The following is a 25,109-nucleotide window of genomic DNA, read 5'->3' on the forward strand; positions in this document are numbered from 1 at the left end:
ACAGGCTGACAGCAGTGAGCTTGATGTGGGGTTCAAACTCACAAATCCTGAGATCATGGCCTGAGCCGAAGTCAGACGCTTAACTGACTGAGCCACCAAGGTGCCCCTGGATATATGCTTGTTTGTTTGTTTGTTTATTTATATTTTTAATTTATTTTTATACTTTTAAAAATGTTTTTATTTATTTTTGAGAGACAGAAAGAGACAGAGCATGAGTGAGGTGGGGAGAGGCAGAGAGAGAGAGGGAGACACAGAATCTGAAGCAGGCTCCAGGTTCTGAAATGTCAGAACAGAGCCTGATGTGGGGCTAGAACTCACAAACTGTGAGATCATGACCTGAGTCAAAGTTGGACATTTAACCAACTGAGCCACCCAGGCACCTGTAGATATTTATTTTTTAAATGAAGATTGCACATAGAACTTTTGAAAATTCTTTTTCTGCATATATTGATATGAACTTTTGTTTCTGGTTAAATCTTATTGTGTTGGGTTCCTATTAAAATATCCAGAACAAGTGCTTCTGGCCACCTCATTTACTAAATAACTACCTGGTACAAACCATTAATTTTTTTCTGGACATTGCAGTCACAATGTAGTAGATTGTATTATTAGTCCCTAATATTTATGAAACTTTCTTAATAATGTCACCCATATCAGTCTGTGCCATATTAATCACATTTTTATCCATATTAATCGCATCAGTATTACATCATGTGACTTCCTTGTCAGTGAAATAGAAATGGAGAGACTTATGTCACTTATGAACTAATAATTTAAAATTCATCATTTACTGGGGTGTCTGGATGTTTCAGTCAGTTAAGCGTCTGACTTCAGCTCAGGTCATGATCTCAACGCTTGTGGGTTCAAGCCCCGGTCAAGCTCTGTGCTGACAGCTCTGAGCCTGGAGCCTGCTTTGAATTCTGTGTCTCCCTCTTTCTCTGCCCCTACCCTGCTAGCACTCTGTTTCTCTCTTTCTCTCTCTCTCTCTCTAAAATAAATAAACATTAAGTTCATCATTTACTTTCATAGTCTCTCTTTCTCTTTCTCTGGTGACACAACAATAGCAGTGGTTAATAAAAGGGCTCCGCCTCCAGCCTAAGCCCTGGATCAAAGCAGCAAAACTGACACATAGGTGAGAAGTATATCTTTGTTGCTACAAGTTCCTGAGATTTAGGGAATTTATTTTACTACAACATTAGTTGGTCTATGTTGATTGATGCAGGTTATAAATGGCTCCCTGTCTCAACTATTTTCCACTTATATCAATTACCAAAGGAATAGCCAGGAAGCTTACTTAAATACAGTTGAGAACATTAACACTTCTCTACTACAAAACCAAACTCAATTTCTCGCTTTTTTTTTTTTTTTTTTAAGAATTAGAGCCTAGGTCTTACAATTGCCCCACTCTTATCTCTCAAAATTATCTTTTATTTTAGTTTTTAATGTTTATTTTGAGAGAGAAGGAAAGAGCATGAGTGGGGGAGGGGCAGAGAGAGATGGAGAAGAGAAATTCCAACCAGGCTCCATGGTGTCAGGGCAGCTAGATCAGGAAGCGTGAGGTCATGACCTGAGCTAACATCAAGAGTTGAAATGCTTAACTGACTGAGTCACCCAGGCACCCCTCGAAATTATCCTTTATAAGTGAATCCCCCTTGCTTATTCCTTTCCAGTTACCCATGCCTCCTTACAGCTACCAAGCATGCATTGTATATTCAACTTCAATGTCTTTGCATTTTCTGTTGTCCTTGACTGCAACACCCTTCCCCCAGTATCCATGAGGCCCATACATACCCTATACTGGAACACACTATTGCAATTCACCTGCTCTCTAATCCTTGTGTATACCCTTATACACATGTGTGTAGACACCCACACACACACATTCAGAAAGAGAGAGATCGAAAAAACTTGTTCCTACAGTTTTAACCCTCATCATTAGGGGAACCTAATATCCATTTTTAAAATTAATCTCTAAGAAATGAATAGTGAGAGAATGAAAATGTGAGGCATTTGACAATGTTGGCATAAAATAAATATAGTAAGTAATTTCAAAGTTTGTGTTAGTCATGTAAAAGAATTATGAACACGGTAATAACTTTCATGGAGACAAGGAAGCACTTGCTCAGGTTGCTAATTATAAGCATGAGTGGCCTCAACAAAATGAGTCCAAATATTTAATAGAGACAAAGAAAACAATACAATGTTGTGATGAAAACAAGAGTAACTGGGAAATGAAAACTTTGCTTTAGCAAAAAGGGGGAGATAGTTTTATAGAGGTCCTTTAGTTTCAATTTTAAGTTTCCAACATAATTTTGCATGCTATGAGTAGTATTTATAAAGATAAGCATCTTTTCTATTCTCTTAAGCCACAAGTCTGGCCATAGGCCAGAGGGTGAACTAAATTGTCTTCCCTCTTTTCCATCTACAAATTTTCCACTTCCTAGATGTCCCCCCCCCCCCCACATTTCTAATGATCTCAGATTCACCATGATCTGAACATAACCCATAATTTGAGATTCCCTGATTTTCATTCTTTGAAAATAACTTCTTACGGAGTAACAGTACTTTCTGGCTATGTGCCCTCCAGCAAAAGATACCTTTCTCCTCCAAAATGGGGCTGAGTTTCAGTCAGGTGGTGAGCTCTCTAGGCCAGGTCTGAAAATTGCCCTGGGATCACCTCAAATTCAAAGGCCAAGAAAAGCAACAGCTAAAGACAGATGATAAAAGACACTTAGCTATTAGTACCTTTCCAAATCAAAGCCTAGCGGAAAAAAAAAAAAAAAAAAAAGAAGAAAAGCTGCTTCATCCATTGATCTTACATTGTAGCCAGCTCTCTCTTTCTCTGGGTAAATTTCTTCTCCACTAACTGGGACCTGAGTATGGCTCAGTGTTTCTAATTGTAGCAAATTTTAAGAGGAACCAGAAAGGACAGTGAATTAGATGATCCTAATCCTGCTCTTTCAGTGGCATACTTTCCTTTGACATGTCACATTTTCTCTGACCCAAGTAGATTTGTCAATAATATTAGAGATGGACTAGATTCATGTCATTTAGAGATGGAAGAGATGCAAAGGTAATACAGTACCATCTTCTTAATCCCATGTGAAGAAAACTATGAACTGCCATCCCAGTTAATTAGTGGCGGGGCAAAAATAAAATAAAATAAAATAAAATAAAATAAAATAAAATAAAATAAAATAAGGTTTTCAAGCTCCTTCTCTAGTGTTTACTACAAAGTAGTTCTAGCATTGCTTGGTTTATAAAAAATAAGAAGATAATCCATGTTTTTGAATGGTGTGTGTTTGTGTGTGCATGTGTTTGCAGTTTGAGCAGGAAAGCTTGTAAGGTATGAAGAGAAAGTAAAAAATGGGAACGTCCTATTTATTGCCTTTAATAGTTTTGCTATCTGGGCTTGTTGCCACCATAAGCATAGCTCATAACTCATCTTCCTAAATATAGTTTTCTCTTTATCTGGGGCATCAAAATCTAGTGTATTTGCCTCTTGTTTTTTATGCTTTACCCTGCCTCCATTTAAGGCATCTTCCTATTCTTCTCTCCTTCTCTTTTACTCAGGGACCAGGAATGAATATTTTTCTGATCTGATTAATACAGAAAGATTGCATAAGATGTATGCCTTTATGGCCTTAGAAGCTACTAGAAATTAGTTTTCCTATTTATGGGTTTTCCATCTACCTACTGACTTTATTTATTTTTAAGGTTTTTTTTTTTTAATTTAATTTTTTTGGGGGGTGCAGAGAGAGGGAGAGAGAGCCCCAAGCAGACTCCACATTGTCAGTGTGGAGCCCAATGCAGGACTCAAACTCACAAACCATGAGATCATGACCTGAGCTGAAATCAAGAGTCCAATGCTTAACTGACTGAGCCACCCAGGTGCCCCTACCTACTAAGACTTTAAAGGAGTACATGATTATTTATCAGGTGAAGTGGTCAAATTAATTAAAATCAGTGAAATATATTGACTCCACCACAGTCTGCACATGATTGGGAAGTCATTTTTTTGTTGTTGTAACAATGATCATTTCATCTGCTTACACAAATGTCCAATCCCATAGATCAAACTGAGGGAGTGTATTCCACTCCAGAAAATTCAACATCTCATGAAGTTTTAATCAACTCTTTTTTCAGGAAGTTTCTCATGCGCAGGATTGGAGGAGGTGTCAGCGTGAGCCCGATGTGGGGGTCGATCTAATAAACCATGAGACCATGACCTGACCTGAGCCAAATCAAGAGTTAGATCCCCAACCGACTGAACCACCCGGGTTCCCTCATTTCCATATTTTTGTTTTACCTTTTGTTTTGTCTTTCTCAAGAAGGCAGTGATGTGTCTGTATTCTAAGAAGTTCTATACAGGTTCTGACAAGCACTAACTACCAAACATTGAGTGTTTACTTTCTTTCATACATTGTCCTGAGTTCTTCACATATAAACTAACACAGTTCTCACAATAATTCAGTGAATTAAGTGCCATTATTACTCCCATTTACAGTTGAGAAAAATTAAGGAACTGGGTAAGATTCCATGTAACATATCATAGTGCCAGCAATAGATGATATGCTATATTTCTAAATTCTTATCCCATGATTTTACATACTATTTATCTTTTTATCAGATTATCAGTATGCTGCAGCCTCAAGAAAAAACAGTGGAGAGGCTCAGGAAAACAGAGGTAATCATACCAATAGGTCCTAGAGACAGGAGACACAGAGGCCTTGCAGGGCCAAATAGAAAATCACCAGGGTGATCAGGAGGCAGAGGAAAGGAGGGGGAGGTGGGGAGAGTGGCAAAGGCAGAGCATTTAAGTGCTTAAGCTCTGGACTTTGTTGGTATTTCCACAGGAAAGGAAGGAAGGAAAGTGTGAACAGTTTAGAATTGGTTAGTTGGAATAAGTTTGGTGGATTTTGTGTTAGAGGTATAGTGTCTAGTTTCCTGGTACTTGGCCCCAAGATAATTAAGGCAGAAGGATACTGTTTCCTGGCAGATAAAGGAGGTATGGACTGGTTAGTTTGCATATCGAAGGTATGATCCTGGCTGGACCCTTTGTTACTTTAAGAATTAACTAACCCAGCCAGAGAGAGGTGGGTCTCTCCCAGCCAGAAAGGTTTTGTAAGATATCAAAACATCATAATATACAAAAAATTACATATACATATATATTTATATATATAATATAAAACCTTACATGTAATGTATATTTTATCATATACAAATTTAATTTATATATATATTTTGTTTACATTTATACATTTTATATTTTTATATTTTCTTATATATTTATATAATATAAATTACATACACAAATGTTTATATAAATATGTATTTGTCTAATATAAATTTATTTTATATAATATGTAATCATATTACTTGTATAACTATTATAATTATTTTATGTATTATAAATATACAAATAATGCATATATGTATTTGTGTTTATATAATACACATTTATATTATTTATATATAGCATATGCTATACTATTTAGCATTTTATCCTTATACCATCAAGCATTATAAATATATCTAGTGGCCTTTTACTGTTCCTTTAGGTTCTGCCTTTGTCTACTCATGTCACCTTAGTAAGATATATTCATGTTTATCAGTAATCTCTTCTAGAGAATCCACTACTTCCTCACCTAACCTCGTTATTTGGGCATCATAGGGAATTTCCTTTCACAAAATTTCTATAATATATAGCTTCTTATTGCCTTGGTCATAGTCCATTGGTATATGTAGCTACAGAAGGTCATATAATGATCTCCTACTTTCAATCAAGCAGTAAAGTATTTTAGATTTTATTGCATTAGGGACTTCTTAGTGATAGCCACATCTATATTCCTACTGACTGTGAACCAGCCTGTTTTCTCCTATGATGTTATAGCAGTAATCCTTCTAGTTTCCCTTCAAAGAAAATGTGTAAAATCTCATTCAGAGCGGTATTCTCTATTCAATGATTTGGCTGTGACAAAATCATAAGGAAAACAAAATGAAACTTTTGGATGATTTTAAGCTTGTAGAATGGCTAATGAAAAAGTAAAAAAGAGTACATAAGGTTTACTGAATAAATTTATAAGGAAAGAGAGCAAATTATAAAAATTCCAGAAGTTTGAGGTGGGTGTGAAATGGGACAGTACAATCAAAAGGAGTAATTATTTTCTTGGCCAAATAACACCAGTAAAATGAACGAAAGCACCTAGGTTAGGTCGAGCTCCATTATGGACATTACAGTGGCTCACAGCCAACCCTGCTTTTTTGCATCTGAAACACATTAATATCGTCAGAATATTTAAGCTACACTGGTTTTCCAATTGATCTGTTTCTGTAGGTTACTATCCTATCCTAATTTATGGTGCCTGTTTATTCAATTGACTTCCTATCAATCTTCACAACTTTCTGTCTTCTCTAGGATCTGTGACTACTTATATCACCATCTACCCCATTCTGCTTATATATCCACTTTGAAAGCTAACCAAACAGAATTATCTCAGTGAGTCAAATACACTCTGCCTCTACTGATAAAAGAACAACTCCTCCATATCATTTCCATGAACCTGGATAATGGGTCTGCACATAGTCAGCTCAACCAGTATTTGCAGAAAGAACAAATATCCTCATTCCCCACTCTGAGAGTCAATTCCTAAGATCTGTGGGACAGTATTTTACTCCCTAAACCACAAAGAAATGGGAAGACTGGGAAAGGCTGCCACTTTCTGGAGATTCTGAGCTTTGAAAACAATGGACAGGTCTATGGGTTTGAGAATCTATCCTATGCCTTCAAGTGCCCCAGTGGGATTTCTCTTAATCTGAAAGGTGTCTGGAGTTTGGAGATAGATATAGACAAAGGAGCTAATATTGTCCTCTATACCATCTGAGAACACTTCAGAACCTAGCAAGATCAATGCTCTTAGAATCATAAATTCCATTTCTACAATTTCTTCATGCAGATACCCACACTGGCTTTGGGAAAAGATATTCAAGAATCCTGTTCTAATAGTGACTTGTTGATTCCTCAAAATTAAAAGTAGTGGCCACATTTCCATCTATGTTTTTTTATGTTATAGAAGACATGATGAGAATTCCCTTATTTTTCATCCATAATTTTTCTCTGAATAGGTATCAGAGTCAGTGGAGAGAAAAGGATTTATCACCCTCATGGGATCTACCAACATGTCATATCTGAACCCAAAGACTGTGACCCTGACTGGGATCCCTGGACTAGAGCATGTGCAGTTTTGGATCGGATTTCCCTTCCTTGGAGTGTGCCTGGTGGCTGTGCTGGGGAACATCTTCTTGTTAATCATCATCCTTACAGAACGCAGTCTTCACCAACCCATGTACATCTTCCTAGCAGTTTTGGCAGCCACTGACCTAGGTCTCTGTGTAGCCATTGCTCCCAAGATGTTGGCCATCTTCTGGTTTGGCTTGTGCTCCATGGCTTTTGATGCTTGCCTCACTCAGCTCTTCTTTATCCATGCCTTGCAGGGCATGGAATCTGGTATCCTGTTGGCCATGGCCTTTGACCGCTATGTTGCCATCTGTGATCCTTTGAGGCACACATCCATCCTCACACCTCTCTTTCTAGTTCAAATCGTACTGATGGTAGTAGTCCGGGCAACAGTGCTTGTTGGAATTTTACCCATTCTGCTTAAACGCCTGCAACTTTTCCAATCTGTGGTCATTGTCCATTCCTACTGTGAGCACATGGCTGTGGTCAAGTTGGCTGCAGAAGATGTCCATATTAATAAATCATATGGGCTCTTTGTGGCCTTTGCAATTCTAGGTTTTGACATGATCTTTGTCTTCATCTCCTACATTCTGATATTTCAGGTTGTTTTTCGTCTTCCCCAGAAGGAGGCACGACGCAAAGCATTCAATACTTGTACTGCCCATATTGTTGTCTTCCTGGAGTTTTATATCCTTGCCTTTTTTTCCTTCTTCAGCCACCGTTTTGGACATGTATCACCCTATGTTCATATCCTCTTGTCTACCATCTATCTGCTTGTGCCCCCAGCCCTTAACCCCATTGTCTATGGTGTGAAGACCAAGGAGATCCGCATGCGGGTTGCTCAGATTTGTATTCTGAAGCCTGACACCCAGAAGTGATCTAAGAACAGAATGACACTGGAAAAATGTATATTTACCCATTTATGATGGAAACTCCTTGTACTATGTCTATGTTGGTGGGACTTTCACATTATAAGGATCTCCCCTAAATAATCTATATTCCCCAAACAAAAGGAATCAGAAGGTGAGATAAACTTGAGTAACAAGTATATAAGCATCTCATTAATTCCTATAATCTCCCCCATCTCTCTATTCCTTTCTTCCTTTATCTTTTCTTTTACCTTCCTTCCTTCTATCAATCTTTCTTGTTTTTTTCTTCCTTCCTCATTTGCACATCTATTGTATCTTTCTGCAATACCAAGAAGCAGTTTATCCTTTATGTGTAACAGTGACAAAGACAGATTCCATGATTTCAAAAGATGAGAGTATAGCTACAATATAAAATACTGAGCAAATATAATTTAATGTTATTTAGGCCGTGGTAAAAGAATAAGAAAATATCTACTTTCACATGTGAGAAGCAACTAATTTAGATTTTAAAAAGAATTGGAGAAGACCTCATATAGGAAGTCAAGACAAATGTTAGATTTGAATAATGCATTTTACTTAAAATGATAAAATGTTATTAACCAAGATTTCACATTTTTAAAACACTATCATCATAACTCATATAGATGTGGAGAAGTATGTGCGGGTGTGTGTGCATCTAACCTCCTTGAGCAGTGATTCAGGAAAAAGCAGGCTCATCTGTGCCTTTGTTAGTGATCAATAATACACAGAATTCTGAAGTAGGGAATTATGTATTAATATATCAATGTCTGACACATGGTTTTATTTAGTTGTACAAATATAGTCCTTTTATTGGATAAATGAACAACTCAACTTCTCAGAGTTGCCATTGACTAGCTTGTGATGGCCTTGGAAGGAGTTCATTCTCTGTATAGTCTGGTAACTCGCTATGAACTTATTTTTTTTCCCTAAATGATATTAGGAGATACTTCCAACATTTTTGAGATGCAATCCATCAACATGAGCAGTTCTCTGATGAGGGGCATGAAACTTCTCAAAGGGCTTACAAGCTACTGAAGAAAATCCAAAGACTTTGAAGTTTATCTATATCTCCTTTAGTTACCTTTTCATGTCAGACCTTCTTGTCCAGCATCTCTGTGGCTTGAGAGCATATACACTACCATTATTATCACCATATGGACACCAATAATCTTAACTCAGTTGTTTTTTCTATTTACCATAGTGGTTTGTCTCCCTCCTCTTGATGGTCGAGCTAAAGACTTATACTATGTCTTACAGTAGGAATAGAAGATTAAAGTTTACCCTATGATGATCTCAGTATATAAACAGGTGAGTATGGCATAAGAGTGTCTATCAAGGGTTTCCCCAAAAGCAAATCAAAGCAATAATTTTAGTGTATGTAGTATATTTGGGACTTGCTTCAAGAAAAAAGTTTGCAAGGGACTGAGCAAGAAAGATAATGAAGGGAAGTAAGCCATTCATGTGTGCATGACTGAGCAGGTTACTGCTATGGATTACCAGAGCTCTTTCCTGTTGAGGGTATCTGGAAAAGGTAAGGGTCACACCTTGAAACTGTACCAATGAGGGGCTAGAAACAGCATATTTATCTAGAAATCTCCATCTCTTGTTAGATGGTAACTCCTAAAATATCACCTTCCCAACACTTCTCACATGTACTATTTATGGACAGAGCATGCTCCCCAGGTCAGAGAAAGGTCTTGGAGTCATGGGAATCCACTGAAATGAAGAGACTATCTACAGGCAATATACGGAGCAGGTTGAGGGTAAATGGACAGACAGTCTTTTATAATGTAGGTAAGAAAATGTTTTTCTGGGTAAACATGAAAAAAACAAGTAAACACAAGACAGTAAGTTCCTTCATGATTTCACAGACTTAGACAAGGTATGGAACAATGCTAAATGTGTCATGTACTCCAGAGAAAGAATCCCCATGAAATAGATTTGTAGGAGAATTAATACATAGGTCTCAGGTACCAAGCAGTCAGATATTTATGGGAAAAATTCTGAAGTACGAACTATTTAGAAGAACAAATGGAAACACTAGTTTTCCAATATGTGGAGATTTTCCCTGTTACCTGAGCCAATGGAAAACTGAATTTGGTTATATAGCCTTTCTACTGGGAAGGAGGGGGCATCCTTTGTTTCCCAGGCAGACAAGATAAGGCTCACTGGATGATTTTTTTTTTTTTTTGGTATTATCTTGCGTGTCTTCACAAGAAATATTGAGACATATTGAATTAAATTCTTATCCTAAAGTGATTTTTGTAATAAGAAAGATTCTTTTATATATTTTGTGGGACTAGAATTCCATCTAGAGGCTTTTACATTTTTTACTTTAAAAAATTTTGTTTAATGTTTATTTATTTTTGAGAGAGAGAGAGAGAGAGAGAGAGAGAGAGACAGAGTGTGAGCAGGGGAGGGGCAGAGAGAGGGGGAGACATGGAATCTGAAGCAGGCTCTGGGCTCTGAGTTGTCAGCACAAAGCCCGATGCAGGGCTCCAACTCACCAACCATGAGATCATGACCTGAGCCTAAGTCAGAGGCTTAACCAACTAAGCCACCCAGGTATCCCCCCACCCCCATCTAGAGTCTTTTAAAAGAAAGACATACAAAAGGTAGACCAAAAGAGTGAGATTTCCAAATAAGATAAACTAGCTGTCTTCAAAAAAAATATGGAATATACTAGTGAAGGAAACTTTCAATCCTCCTGCCACTATCTGAATCAAAACCCAAAACAGGTGTGAAAGCTATTAATCTATTTATCCATTTATTAATTCATTCATTTTGTTTAAACTCAGTATCTATATTGTGTACATAGTATGAAAGGCTCTGAAAGAGCCTAAATAATGTTCATGCAGTCCCTGCCCTCAAGAAATTCTCTCCAGGAAAACAGTACTGTAAAAATATTAAAAACATGGATATCTTGATCAGACAGATGTAAGCCTGACTTTTGACTCTACTATCTAATAGTTGTGTGTTATAAAAAGAAAATTTAAAAATATTTTAATTGTCTAAACCTAGTTTCCCTCATCTTTATAATTGGGATAATAATAATTCCCTTAAAGGACGATTGTATGGACATAACAATTTAAAATGTGTTTTAAGCATAGCACATAATGATAAGGCGCTTAAAAGATAGTTATTATCATTATTAAAATTGTTAACAATAATAATGAAGACAGGCATTAAAAATTTAATATAAAATGCAAGGAAGTCATTGTTATGACAGCGACCTGAGATAAGGAAAAATAGACGGAGTAAGGAAACACTGGTGGTGTATTTTTTTGTTGCTTCCACAATAAAATTTTAATATATTGAAGAAAATCTTACTATAATAAAATTTATATTTCCTTTCTAGTCCTCTTGATATGAAGCTTCTTGCTCTGAATGGAAATAAGAATACCTATTTTAAAAAGTAGTGCAAATTTGAAACATCCTAAAGGAGATATTTGATACATGGACAGTGTATGACTTCTAATGGAAGTTGATTTTAGGGAAAACCTGAAGTTAAATTCTATAAAAACTCCAATAAATGTCTATGCCTTTACAATCATAGCATATTATGTGTTAATAGATGTTCACATACCAATGCCCAAGTGAGATCATTTAGAGAGAAAATTCTTATGTGTAATCTGACTCAAGCTCCTACTTCATAACCACAGCAGAATTAAATTCTACATTGCATTTATTTCTCTTCCAGCATTGTGGAGATATAATTGACATATAACACTGTTCAGGTTTAAGATGTACAATGTGTTGATTCAAAACACATACAGTGCAAAATGATACCACCACAGTGTTAGCTAACACCAGCATCATGTCACATAATAACCATTTCTTTTCTGTTGTAAGAACATTTAAGATGTTATCTCTCAACAACTTTCAAGTATATAATACAGTATTGCTAGCTATAATCCCTATAATATGCATTAGACGCCCAGAACTTATCTTATAACTGGAAATTTGTACTCTTTGACCAACATCTCCCCTTCCTCCATCCCCAGCCCCTGGTAACCACCATTCTACTCTGTTTCTATGAGTTTGGCCTTTATAGATTCCACATGTAAGTGATATCATATAGTATTTGTATTTTTCTGATTTATTTCACTTAACATAATGCCCTCAAGGTCCAGCCATGTTGTGACAAACAATAGGATGTCCTTCTTTCTCATAGCTGAATGATCTTCCATTGTGTGTGTGTGTGTGTGTGTGTGTGTGTTTGTCCATTCATCCACTGATTGACACTTAGATTGTCTCCGTATCATGGCTATTGTTAATATTGCTGTAATAAACATGGGAGTAGAAATATTTCTTTGATATTCTATTTTCATTTCCCTTGGGTATATACCCTGAAGTATGATTACTGAATTATATGGTAGTTCTATTTTTAGTTTTTTGAGGAACCTCCATACTGTCTTCCATAGTGACTATACCAATTTACATTCCCACCAACAGTCCCTGTTTTCATTTTAAAAATAACAAAAATGGTGTCATATTTTGGAAAAAAAAATGTTTCTTCTCTCTTGTTGATTTCAAACTGCTTGAGTCAAACTTTATGTGCCCCAGATGTTTAAAGATTAATACAGTATTGTTCTTGGTTGATGACATTAGTCAGATCAAGGAGCTTTAAATGCTAGCTGTATTTGGTACAAGGGAAAACACAGCTAAATGATAATGGCATGTAGGAAGGTAAGCTGGTATAACCCAAAGATCAAAGGCTTTGAAGTACTACATATCTGAGATACATTCAGAGTTTATTAGAGGTGACCTTGGACATGGTTGTTTTAAGTTTATGCTTTAATGTCCCAATTTGATGAAAAAAAAATAATATAAATTTTGCAATTGTGATAAGATAGTTAAATGGCAAAATTTAATCTTGCACTTAATCTGTACTAAAAAAGTATAGGGGCACCCAGGTGGCTCAGTTGGTTGAGTGTCTCACTCTTGATTTTGGCTCAGGTCATGATCCCAGGGTCATGGGATCAAGCCCCACATCAGGCTCCACACTGACTAGAGAAAGATTCTCTCTTTTCCTTTGCCCCTCTCCCTGGCTCACACTCTCCCTGTCTCTCTCTAAAATACATTTTTTAAAAAAGTAAAAATATTATTTCTTACCTATGGGGTGGAAAACCTTGAAAGTCATCTACAAACTAAACATTTGTTGTGAGTAATTGAATTGAAAGTGACTAATGTTATTAAGGAACTTTGAATTTTTACCTTTATTAAAGTAGAATTTGAAGTCTCTGGTAACTGTCACTTCAATTGCAAGAATACGCTAGACAAAACATATTTCTTTTGTGGCCACCAGATCTTATATATTTCAGGAGTGGATGATAAAAAGGTAAATTTGAGCTCACTATTGCTAAGAACTCGAGGGAAACACAATGCCATAGTGTGAATTATGTAAATTATGCCACATAGTGCCATTAGGTGTGCATGTGGAGGAAGCTCTCTATCAGAGGAGATTTTCAAATAGCAATTGAGCAATCCTTTCTATGGATCGACATTCTTCATGCGGCAGATGGAATTAGAAGAAAATCACAGCAGCTATAAGTACCACTGGTTGGGTTGAGTCAGAGCTGTAAGGAATGATAATTATTTTCAGTGGGTAGGCATATGAACTAACAACTGGTTGTTGGTGTATTTAATCAGTGAGAATATTTGAGTATTTCTTTTTTCCATATGACTTTACATTCCATAACTGTACCCAATCCAACTTTTTTTTTTTCCTGGAATAGAAACTAGAGTTGATTGAGAGTCTTTTCTCAATGGAGCAGGAATCAGAAGGGAAGCTAATTTTTTGAGTCATGGGAAGAAAATTGCTATTGTATAGAATTAGGCATGTTGTCTTGGAAAGGAATAGATGTGTGCTGGTGTGCCCTGGCTGTCATGAATCCCTATAAATCTCTGTATCCAAAACACCTTGGCTGCCTTGGAATCTCTAGAGAATAAAACTAATTCACAAAATCGAGAGTAGACTGATTATATGTATGAGACCTAATATGGGAAGCACTGGAAAATCATCATTGGTGAGCAATGATAGAAATGTTTAGGAACATAATATGGAGCCATTGAGAAGAGGTAGAAACTGAAAAATCATTTATGATGGAAGTGAAAGAAAAGTTCAGTGTGGCAAATTCTATCTTCCAAGAATGGCTAATAACCGTATCTTCCACATCACACACTTTTCTGTTATGTGCTCTTGCCACTCCTCAGTCAAGAATGGACTCTTCCCTATACCCTGATATGTTTAGGGCCCTTCATCTGCCATGAATACAACAGAAAACAATCTGTGCCAGGTCTTGGTAGAGACCTTAACTAATACCACAACCTTTTCTGTTTTCATGCCACCATGTAAGAACCCACCTAATTCTAATCCGATGGAACAGGAGTCAGTGTGGAGGTAGACTGCAATGCCTAACATATGAATGAAGAAGGCTTGAGTACCCAGTCTTAGATTCCTGTTCTAAACATTATCTGCAACTGCTTGAGAGACTCCCAAGTGAGAACTATACAGATGAGTCCAGACAATCAATAGTACCTTGAGAGAAAAAAAAAATCATAAAATACCATTTAAAGCCACTAAGTTTTGCAGTGTTATATTACACATCACCAGTTAAAATATAAAGGGATGCCTGGGTGGCTCAGTCAGTTGAGTGTCTGACTTCGGCTCAGGTCATGATCTTGCGGTTCATGAGTTCGAGCCCCACATCAGGTTTGCTGCTGTCAGCGTGGAGCCCACTTCAGATTCTCTGTTCTCCTCTCTCTGCCCCTTCCTCTCCTCAAAAATAAATAAACAATAAAACACACACACACACATACATACATACATATGAAAAATGATGTTAACAACTAGATTCTGCAATAACAGAAACCCCTAGAATATGAAGCACTGGCTTTGAGCGGACAGACAGAATCTTGAAGAATACCAATAAGACTGTTAATGAAGGCATTAAATAGAATGACAAACTTGTCATTGTGTACCAGAGAATAAAGGTATCTGTGGATGGTGGAACTTTTTTTAAGGTAGAAAATAAAAAATGAAGGAAACTTCCAGACAATGCTGACAATGCCACTTGTAATAAAATATGTATAGAGAAAAATGAGTTAAAGAAGTAAGTGTTTAACTTGCAAACACTACTCATAACAGCCACAGAAGCCTCAGGTATTTCTGAGTTCGAACACAAAATTGTTTCTCATTCACTTTTTCTCTAGACATTATATACTCTTAAAGCATGAGCTAGCTTCTGGATAAAAGTATGCATTTTCAAGATCCTTTACTAGTCAGAAGAACTGCCTGGTTAGATTGAAAAGCACAGGCATCTCAAAATGAAAAGAACCACTGGAGTCCCCAAACTATAGGCTTAGGAAGATAAAATGAAAATGTGGTCCACTTCTTTTAGAAAATGAGTGATGATACAGAGTACGGGATCTAGGTCTCAGCAGGTAAAGCCAAGAATCACAAAGAAGCAGAATTATCCTCATGGAGCAGGGTAAGAACTTAATCAAGAAGCTGAGAATGTGTGCCTTAGATTTTAGCATGCTAGGGACCAGCGACTCCCATGCTCCATCTTTCTTCCTCTTTTGGAATGGGAATGTTTTTACAGTTTTCTAATTGCTGTACTAACATTCTATGTTGGCAGTGTAAGAGGCAGAAGACTTATCTCTTCAGTTAATAGATATTCATAGAAAAAGGAAATTGTACTCAAAGAACTATATCTAAGGAACCAAACCTTTGAAGCCTCACCTACATCTGGGTATGACTTAGATGATGAAATTCTGGACAGATATCATAATAGGATGAGGCCTGGAATTTTAGAGGAGATGTTAAGTATATGCTGCCTATGAAAGGGATGTGAACTGTTGTAGACAGAGAAGAAACTATGCCAGACTGGATCTGTCAAAGATGGCTATAACAGTATTTTCTAAATTCAATGTTTTTCTGCAATCTAATCATCAATAGTGAGACTACTTTCCAACCCCTTGATTTGGTCAAATCCTTTGACTGCTTTGAGCAATAAGATACTACAAAAGTGATGCTGTCTAAGTCTTGGGTATAGACCATATCTGGTCCAGCAGCTTCTGGTCTTTACCTCATGAAGCCCTGAAACACCAGGTAAGAAACCCAGGCTAATGTTATGGAAAGAGAGCCTAGGGGGAGGAGCACTATGGCACCAGGCTTGTCCATGAAGAAGCCACATTGGATGTCCATTCTCACCGACTCTTCACAAGATTCTAGCCCCACGCAACCCTTTTTGCCATGCAACCATGAAAGAAAATGAAATGGGAGTATTGAGCCCAAACAATCCCAAACTCTTAATTTGGGAGTTGTTTATAGCCTAGCTAAATTAATTATAACAATTGAGAAGGGGAATTATATTTGAGGGAACACCAATGGTACACTGAAGGTGAAAGAACATGCCCTAAATAATATTCAGAAATGGAGTCGAAGAGATTTCACTATAATATTATATATTTAATTTTAGTGTAGAAAAAGATCATGTAAAGAGGCAATTGTCATATGAAGTAATCATGTGTTACAATTAAGGGAGGACTGAGTGACACTGGAGACCACTGAAAATGAACCCAATAGAGAGTAGAGAAAAAGAAGAGAGGGGAGGTCAAGGAAGGCTTACATAGAAAGTATTGCATAAAATGAGTCCCAGATAATGATAAACAGCATGTGGTAGGGGCATTCGGAGAGGAGTCGTTAATTTATCTGAGCAAAGTTAGGTCTCTGAAAACTTGTTCAGGCAAACTGCAAGGAGTTTAATCGTGGTTTTGCATATTTATGGACGTAATTAATATGTACGTCAGATACACGTGTACATATATGTGCTTGTGAATGCTTGCGTTTCTCAGGTATGGTGTATGAACGTGTACAAATATGAATATGATAGCATGTTTCAGAGAGAGACTGAGAGAAAGAGATGTTTATAGACAAATAAGATGATTGTAAGCATGTACATGAAACAAAAAGCATGTATATTTGTATACATTTGTGCGACATAAATGTAATTTTGTTCCAGTTAGACCTAGGGATATCTAAATTGTGAACATTAGAGATAGGAAGATGGGTATGATTTACATGTATAGGTTATCCCATGTTTTATGAGTTGACGTTCAATACTGTTTCTGAAAAACTAAGACAAGGAGGATTACAATCTGCTTATGTGCAGTGAAAAATTCAGTTTCTGGGCATGGCCCTTAAAGAAATGTCAGTGTAAGGGTAATGGGAAGGCATGCAGACCAGCATCTGAAGTATAGGCCAGATCAAGGAAACCTAGTGTCTGGCAATACAGAAAATGACTGAGTGATATCATCTGAAGGCAGGCATTAAGGAAAACAAATTGAAGTGTGAGATGGGAAGAATTTTGAGTAAGAAAGACCAAGTGAAAATGCCTCCAAAATGGCATTAAGAATGAGCTAAAGTAGCAAGAAATGTGTTGTTTCTTTTCAAATAAAGCAGTCAGCTTTAGCTGGATTGATGCCTAATTATGATTTAGTGAAAAGAAAGCACCTGGCAAGGCAGATGGGCATCAAGTCAAGCAATAACTTGAGTGCTGGGGAGTTTAGACTTTGTCTTGAGGCATAGGCTGCTGGAGATTTAAGTGGACAAAATGAGATATTTGCTTGGGAAAGACGTGTTGCAGTGCTAATAATAACTTTGGATAGGAGAGAGAGATTTGGTATAGGAAGGTTAGGAGAATCTGCAGTACACTGATGAAAGTATGAGGTAGAGAAGTAGAGAGTGGAAATGTGCAGGCATGTCTTGGTCACTGGTTGGATGAAGGAAAAGAAATAAAGACAACTAAGTAATTTCAAGCTTTTTAATTTAACTGAAGTCAAAAGAAAAAAATGGGGAATGCAGAGGGACAATCAAGCTAGGAAGGAGACTAAGAGTTTAGTTTGGGAAGATTTAAGTTGAGGGTATATATGAAGAGTTGTTCACAAGGCTATTATAATGTGTTTTTTTTTTTTTTTTTCTGGAACACAGACATAATTCATGATTTAAGATACAAATTCGGGTGTCTTGAATATATGAAAGTATATGAGGTCAGGTAGGTGGAAGGGAGAAAACGAAGCTAGTGAAAAAATAACTTTGTTAAAGGCCTTCCCCCCCCCCCCCGCTGCCTTTGTAAAATACTTACCTACCAAGTCCAACCCACTGTATATTGGTTCCATATTTAGACACCAATAGTAACTCTCTAAAGATGACTCTTCTGCATTAAAACCATTCAGACCAAAAATGAGCTCATTAGTCAGACATGATCATAGATATTTATACATGTTTATTCCCATTAGGATTGTTTTTTATGATATATAATTTTATGTTGGTATAATATCTGAAAACATAGGTGTGGAAGAAAAATCATGGAATCAACAAAAAATTTGGATAATTATTTTTGCCCATAGATCATGAGAATGTATGACTAAATTCATTTTTTACATCATTTGAAAAAAAATGAGCTTACAATTTATGTTCTCTGATGGGATTAAATAATAGAATTAACAACAAAATATCTCCTACTTTATAACTTACATAAACATTTGGGGAAGGTTCTGGTCATGAGAGTTTCATAAAAACTACATTCTGATGGAGAGAACATGCCCCCCATTATGTGCCCACACTCACCGAATCCTTCTCTTGCCTTTGCTATTCCTTTGCCCAGGAAGCCTGAAATCAGGCAGCCATTATCTCTACCTTCAACCTAACAAGATTTCCAGCTCCATATCACAGGTATCCTGTCCACCTCAGATATCATCCTCAGTTTCTATGACAGCGGAGGATCCGTAGTACCCGCTCCCGCATTTGCTTAGTCCGGGCTCCATAAATCAAGGGGTTGGCCATGGGAGGCACTAGGAAGTAGAGGTTGTCAATGATAATCTGGATATAGGGAGCCATATGGTAGCCTAAAATCTGGGCCAGGACAGAGAAGACAACAGGAGAATAAAAGAGAGCTATGACACAAAGATGGGAGCCACATGTACTGAGAGCTTTGCCCCCTGCCTCCCAAGAGGGGATCCGAAAGACAGCATGAAGGATCAGCCCATAGGACAGAATGATAAAAAGCAAATCAAATCCCACAGATGTTACAATAACCATGAGGCCATAGACAATGTGGTTGGAGATGTCCCCACAGGCTATCTGTACCACAGCCATGTAGGCACAGTAGGAGTAAGAGATGATGTGGGTTTGGAAGCTTTCCAGTCTTTTTGCCAGGATGGGTGCTGGAGTCAGCACTGCCACTGCCCTTGTCAGGACAGCCAGGGCCATCTTCACAAGTATGTTGTTAGCAAGGATGGTCGTATATCTGAGAGGGTACCAGATAGCCACAAATCTGTCAAAAGCCATGGCTAGGAGGATCCCAGACTCCATGACATAAAATGAAGGGATGAAAAACATTTGTGCGAGGCAGGCATTAAAGCTGATGTCTTTGGCATTCATCCAGAAGATCCCTAGCATGCGGGGCACAGTGACACTGACCAGGGACAGGTCAACAACAGACAGCATGGCCAGGAGGAGAAACACGGGCTCATGAAGACTCTTCTCCACCCAGATGATGCATAAGATGGCGGCATTCCCAATCATTGTAATGACAAATACCAAGAAAAAAGGCACAGAGAACCAGCCATGGGAAGATTCCAAGCCAGGAATTCCAGCCAGGACAAATGTCAAGGGTTGAGGAATGGACTTGTTGCAAGAGGACATCCCTAATCTGAACTCCTAACAGTCTGATTCCTAGGGAGAAAAAAACAAGGGACATTTTGAAATCACAGCATCATTTGCACCTAAAATGCTGGGTATTCCAGTAGCTTATGGTGATAATCATAATTATACTGTATAAACTAATGATCAAAAGCTTCAGTTACTTAAGGTGTGGAGGGAGATAATCCTAGGCTACTCTCACTGAAGAAGGGAGAAGCAGTCTCAGGTATAAATTTTAAATTTTGAAGAGCCCCCAATAAGAGTGGCATATCTGCTAACATACTACTGTAATGTTTATACATCATAAATTGAGATCTAAGTATTTCATGTGTCAACTGCATTTGCCAAAAAGCACACGATAGCCACAGGATAGTCAGACCTCCTCGAAGGTAACTTGGGATAGTTAAAATAGCAAAGCCTTTGAGAAAACACATGTCTGGGATACAATCTCAGTCCTGCCACTTAAGTGACTTGATCAAGCTGTTTAAGACAAAGCCTCATTTCCTCATCTCAAAATTGGGATGAGGCTTACCTTTCAAAGCTTGAAGTGAGGATTAAATCCATGATTAAATTTCAATATTGTATAAAACATGCAATGATCCTGGCATAATTTTCCGAATGTTTTGATATTCTATAAATGCAAATTTTCTTCTTTTTCTATAAGTACAAATTTTAAGTGAGATATGGAGAAAGCAATGTTCTTTTGGTTGTTTCTTGGAAAGAACTGTAACGAGGATAATGAATACTCTTTAATTGACACCATAAAAAGGAATATTTGATGGCCCTAAATAACTTTATCCTCAAATACTAAAGAGCAAAAAAAAAAAAAAAAATAGTGTCACCAGAAATAGGTATCCGGCCAAATAAAGGATGTTAAAAAATTTTAAAAGGTGCATTTTAGTCCAATAGGGGAAATGATCCTATCACAAATTCAAATAGAAAAGACAGTCCTGTGACACCAGAAACTCACTATCAATTGGACTTTTCAGGTAGAAATTGAATTATGAACCATGAGGAATAATGTAGATAAAATTTCTCCATGTGATGGGGACATTAGGACATTATAGAGTTTTAACAACATGGTGAAGTTCTGTCTGAGCAATCACGAACAGTTGCCAGGAACAACTATATCAACATTAATCATAAGTAAAGACACCACCAATTTAGACATAAAAATTAGAAATATACTTATTTTCTAAAGAGTGTCACTGGGTATCCTAAAGATTGTAGATTCCAACCATGGCCTTACAAGGGCTGGTGATGGTAGTAGGTGGATTAAAAGAGAATCTCTTTTTCCCTCCATGACCTTGCATCCCAGGATTTTCTACTCTTTTCCCTCCTTTTCCTCTCTTTTCCTAGAGTAAGTAGTACCTGTAGATGGTTGTGAGTCTAGTCACAGTGGGACTGGGAGCAGCAAAGCATTCATTTACTGAAGGTATGGGGAAGATCTGCTGATGACCAGAATAAAAGGCAGATTTATGCTGTTTGTTCTGGTCCTTGGGGATCCCTACTGGCCTCTCTGTTGGCAAAGTGCCTTATTTAGCCTGGATATCCTGGAAAACAAATCCTAGAGCCAATCACTAAGGATACCACGTACGAATAAGAGCAGATATTAAGGAGCACTGTAAATCTAACTGTTCATAAGGTTTAGAAACCCTAGAGAGAAAGAGTAAGGGCTGGAGAATCATTGAGGATGGAAATTAAAGCACACCTGGAGTAACAGAAGGCAGATGTGTGTGAAGCTATAAGCATTTTAAAATTGCTACAGCTTGCTTCCAAACCAATAGTTGAAATCATTTTCATTTCCAGTGACTTTGGGGCCTCTATAAGCAAAACTTAAACTAAAATTAGGAGTCTTGATTTCCTAGATGCAATTAAAATCCACAAAAAGTTGGAAAAAAGGGGGGGATTAAGAGCACACTTATCTTGATGAGCCCTGAGAAGTGTACAGAATTTTTTTTTAAGTTTATTTATTAATTTTTGAGAGAGACAGAGAGAGAGAGAGCCCAAGCAGGGGAGGGGTAGGGACAGAGGAGGGCAGAAGATCCAAAGTGGGTTCTTTGCTTATAGCAGAGAGCCTGATTTGGGGCTCAAACCCACTAATTGTGAGATCATGACCTGAGTGGAAGTCGGACGCTTAACAGACTGAGCCACCCAGGCGCTCCCAGAATTTCTGAATCATTATACTCTACACCAGAAACTAATATAACTATATGTTAGTTACGCTTCAAAAAATGTATCCACTGAAATACATCTTAAGTGACTAAATAAGGCCCTTGTTAGGTAAGTAAGATATATAAAAAGAAACATAAAGGAGTGAGATTAAAGTAGGAACAAGAGAGGAGCTCTATAAAAAAAAATTTTAAAAAGCACAATACTGGGTTTAGGAGAGACTGAGTTTCAGAAAGACCTTTGGCAGAAGTCAGAAGCTCAATCTGAGAGTAAATGGTAAAGAGAGGGAAAATCTGTTAACTGTTTTGCTGGTGGTCAAATATAAAGATCCTAATGATAGTGACTGGATCTTGTTTGTTCACGGTTATTTCCCCAGTACCTGGTGAATTGCAGGTCTTCCAATGTTTACATATGAATAAATGCACACACTCTGCCCCTGCCCCCACAGGTCTCCACTCTAGACTCTAGGCCTATAATAACACCTGAAGGGTAACCAACAGTCCTGCAACCTGTGAGCTTGTCAAAGTCTTCATTAAGCCATTTTCTCCTAGCCTAAAGTATACTCAGGGTACTCAAATAAATTTAATTCTTTCTATCATGATTGCTACCAACTTGGATCAAATTATTATCATATTGTCCTCAAAAACTTTTATAATGTTCTAAGAGGCCTTTTGCATTCCTTTCTTCCATTCTTTGTCGCAAAACATTTTCCTCACTGTAGTCACAATGGTCTTTTTATTTTCCCTGTATGTTTCCTTATTTTTGAGAGGGGGAGAGAAAGAGAGAGAGTGTGCATGTGCAAGAGAGAGAGAAGGGGACAGAGGATCTGAAATGGGCTTTGTGCTGACAGCAGAAATCCCCATGTGGGGTGGAACTCACAAACCATGAGATCATTACCTGAGTCGAAGTTGGATGCTTAATGGACTAAGCTATCCACATGCCCCACAATGATCTTTTAAAAACACAAACATGATGTCACTCCTGTGCATAAAATGTTCACAGTCTTCCTCTCATTTTTAGGATAAAACTGAGAATCCTCAGCCCCAGACATCCACTCTTCACTTCACTCTCTGTCCTTCAGCCCACAAAATGGACTCTCTCCAAGTTTTCAAACATATGGTGCCACTTCCTATCTAAAGATCCACCCACACATGTTCACATATCGTGTTCTCTTTCCCTGTAACATCACCAGTCCCATTTCATGATCTTTCTTTTCTCAGCTGCTTAACTCCCACTTGGCATTCAAATATGTTTTTTTTTTTTTAATTTTCTTTTTAATGTTTATTTTTGAGAGAGAGAAAGCGAAAGAGAGCAAATGAGAGAGAGTGCGAGCAGGGGCGGGGCAGAGAGAGGGAGACACAGAATCCAAAGTAGGCTCCAGGCTCTGAGCTGTCAGCACAGAGTCTGATGCGGGGCTCGAACCCACGGACTTGGAGATCATGACCTGAGCCAAAGTCGGAAGCCCAACCAACTGAGCCACCTAGGCGCCCCTCAAATATCATTTTTAAGGAAGCTTTCCTTGACTCCCTTAGACTAGAGCAAAACCCCATGTTATGTGCACTTACAGAAATCTTTGTTTCTACTTGACAGCCCTTAGTATCCAGTATAATTATGCATTTGAGCATCATTTAATTATTTCACATTACATTTCCCCAGAATGTAAAGTCCCTGAGACATGGACTTGTGTTTTGCTCACCTCTCCTCAGAACCTAGCACAATCTGGCCCATTTTAGCCACTCCATCATTTTTTGATGCATGAATATATGAATAAGTTGTATATCTTCCTTCCTTTAACTAGAATTCAATTCAGAATCTTTGAAGATTTAGATTTAGTTTTGTGTTTGTTATTGTTGGACATTTCTTATTTGCCATCCATTGGTATATAATCTGTGAGCATAACTCCTTAGTTTTTATTTCCAAACCTAACATGTAAGCAATGCTGATACTTGTCAGGGGATATATTATAATTAAATTCCATGGTTCATGGTACTCCAAATAACAAAAATATAGCAAGAAGGTCCAGACTTAATAATTTGTCTTCACGAAACATCCAACATAATGGTAATAGTCTCAGAGTTTACGTTTCCTTAAGACGTCTTTTCTCTTTAGACTGGGAGAGATCTGTCTCTACTGTCATTGTCATTACTCTCCATTATCTTACAAAAAAAGATCATTGAAAGATATCCTTATGGCTTTAATGCAGGTCCCTTAATTACAACTATCACATGATCGGGAGTTCTAAAATACAGGAAATGTGAATTCAAACATCTTATTGCTTTATTCATTCCTTCAGAATCATTCACTGAACACATAGGTTCACAGGACACTTGGAGGCATTATAGATAAAAAGTAAATGGGATTTCAAAAAATACAAAAACACTAATTCAAAAGGATATACACACCCCTATGTTTATAGAAGCATTATTTACAATAGCCAAATGATGGAAGGAGCCCAAATATCTACCAACTGATGAGTGGATAAAGCAGATGAGGTATATATACACAATGGAATATTACTCAGCCATAAAAAGGAATGAATCTTGCCATTTGCAATGACATGGATGGAGCTAGAGAATATGATGCCAAGTGAAATAAGTCAGTCATAAAAAGGCAAATACCATATGATTTCACTCATATGTGGAATTTAAGAAACAACAAACAAGGGGAAAAAAAGGAGAAGAAAACCAAGAAACAAGACTCTTAACTATAGAGAACAAACTGATGGTTACCAGAGGGGAGATGGGTGGAAGGATGGGTTGAATAGGTGATGGGATTAAAGAGGACACATGTCATGATGATCACTGGGTAATCTATAGAATTACTGAATCACTATATTGTACACCTGAAACAGATAGAACATTGTGTGTTAACTGTGCTGGAATTTAAAATAAAATTAAAAAAAAATAAAATAAAAGTAAATGGATTTTAAAGTGGGATTAATTACTGTCATTTTTGTTTAAATCCAGACTATACCACTTAGTCAATATGTGACTATGAGCAAATTATTTAATCTCTCTGAGTCTAAATTACTCATATGTAAAATCAAGACTAATAATCTAGTGATTATGGTGATAATTATATAATTTAAATTGCATGT

At 37.3% G+C, this 25,109-nt stretch overlaps 2 protein-coding genes across 2 annotated transcripts; one reads left to right on the forward strand and one right to left on the reverse strand.

Moving 5' to 3' along the window:
- The first annotated feature begins 7,167 nt into the window (after positions 1 to 7,167).
- On the forward strand, positions 7,168 to 8,118 carry LOC122200626 (olfactory receptor 52A1-like). Its single transcript, XM_042906334.1, has one exon. It carries the CDS (start codon positions 7,168 to 7,170, stop codon positions 8,116 to 8,118), a length of 951 nt encoding a protein of 316 aa, XP_042762268.1.
- A 10,780-nt stretch (positions 8,119 to 18,898) lies between these two features.
- On the reverse strand, positions 18,899 to 19,843 carry LOC122199267 (olfactory receptor 52D1-like). Its single transcript, XM_042904155.1, has one exon. The coding sequence runs from the start codon at positions 19,841 to 19,843 to the stop codon at positions 18,899 to 18,901; it is 945 nt and encodes a 314-aa protein (XP_042760089.1).
- Between the last annotated feature and the right edge of the window lie 5,266 nt (positions 19,844 to 25,109).

The sequence above is a fragment of the Panthera leo genome, chromosome D1, assembly GCF_018350215.1.
Source record: "Panthera leo isolate Ple1 chromosome D1, P.leo_Ple1_pat1.1, whole genome shotgun sequence".
In the NCBI taxonomy this organism is placed as follows: domain Eukaryota; kingdom Metazoa; phylum Chordata; class Mammalia; order Carnivora; family Felidae; genus Panthera; species Panthera leo.

Coding starts and splice junctions, on each gene's coding strand:
- LOC122200626 (XM_042906334.1), top strand. CDS start 7,168: ATGGGATCTACCAACATGTCATATCTGAACCCAAAGACTGTGACCCTG.
- LOC122199267 (XM_042904155.1), bottom strand. CDS start 19,843: ATGTCCTCTTGCAACAAGTCCATTCCTCAACCCTTGACATTTGTCCTG.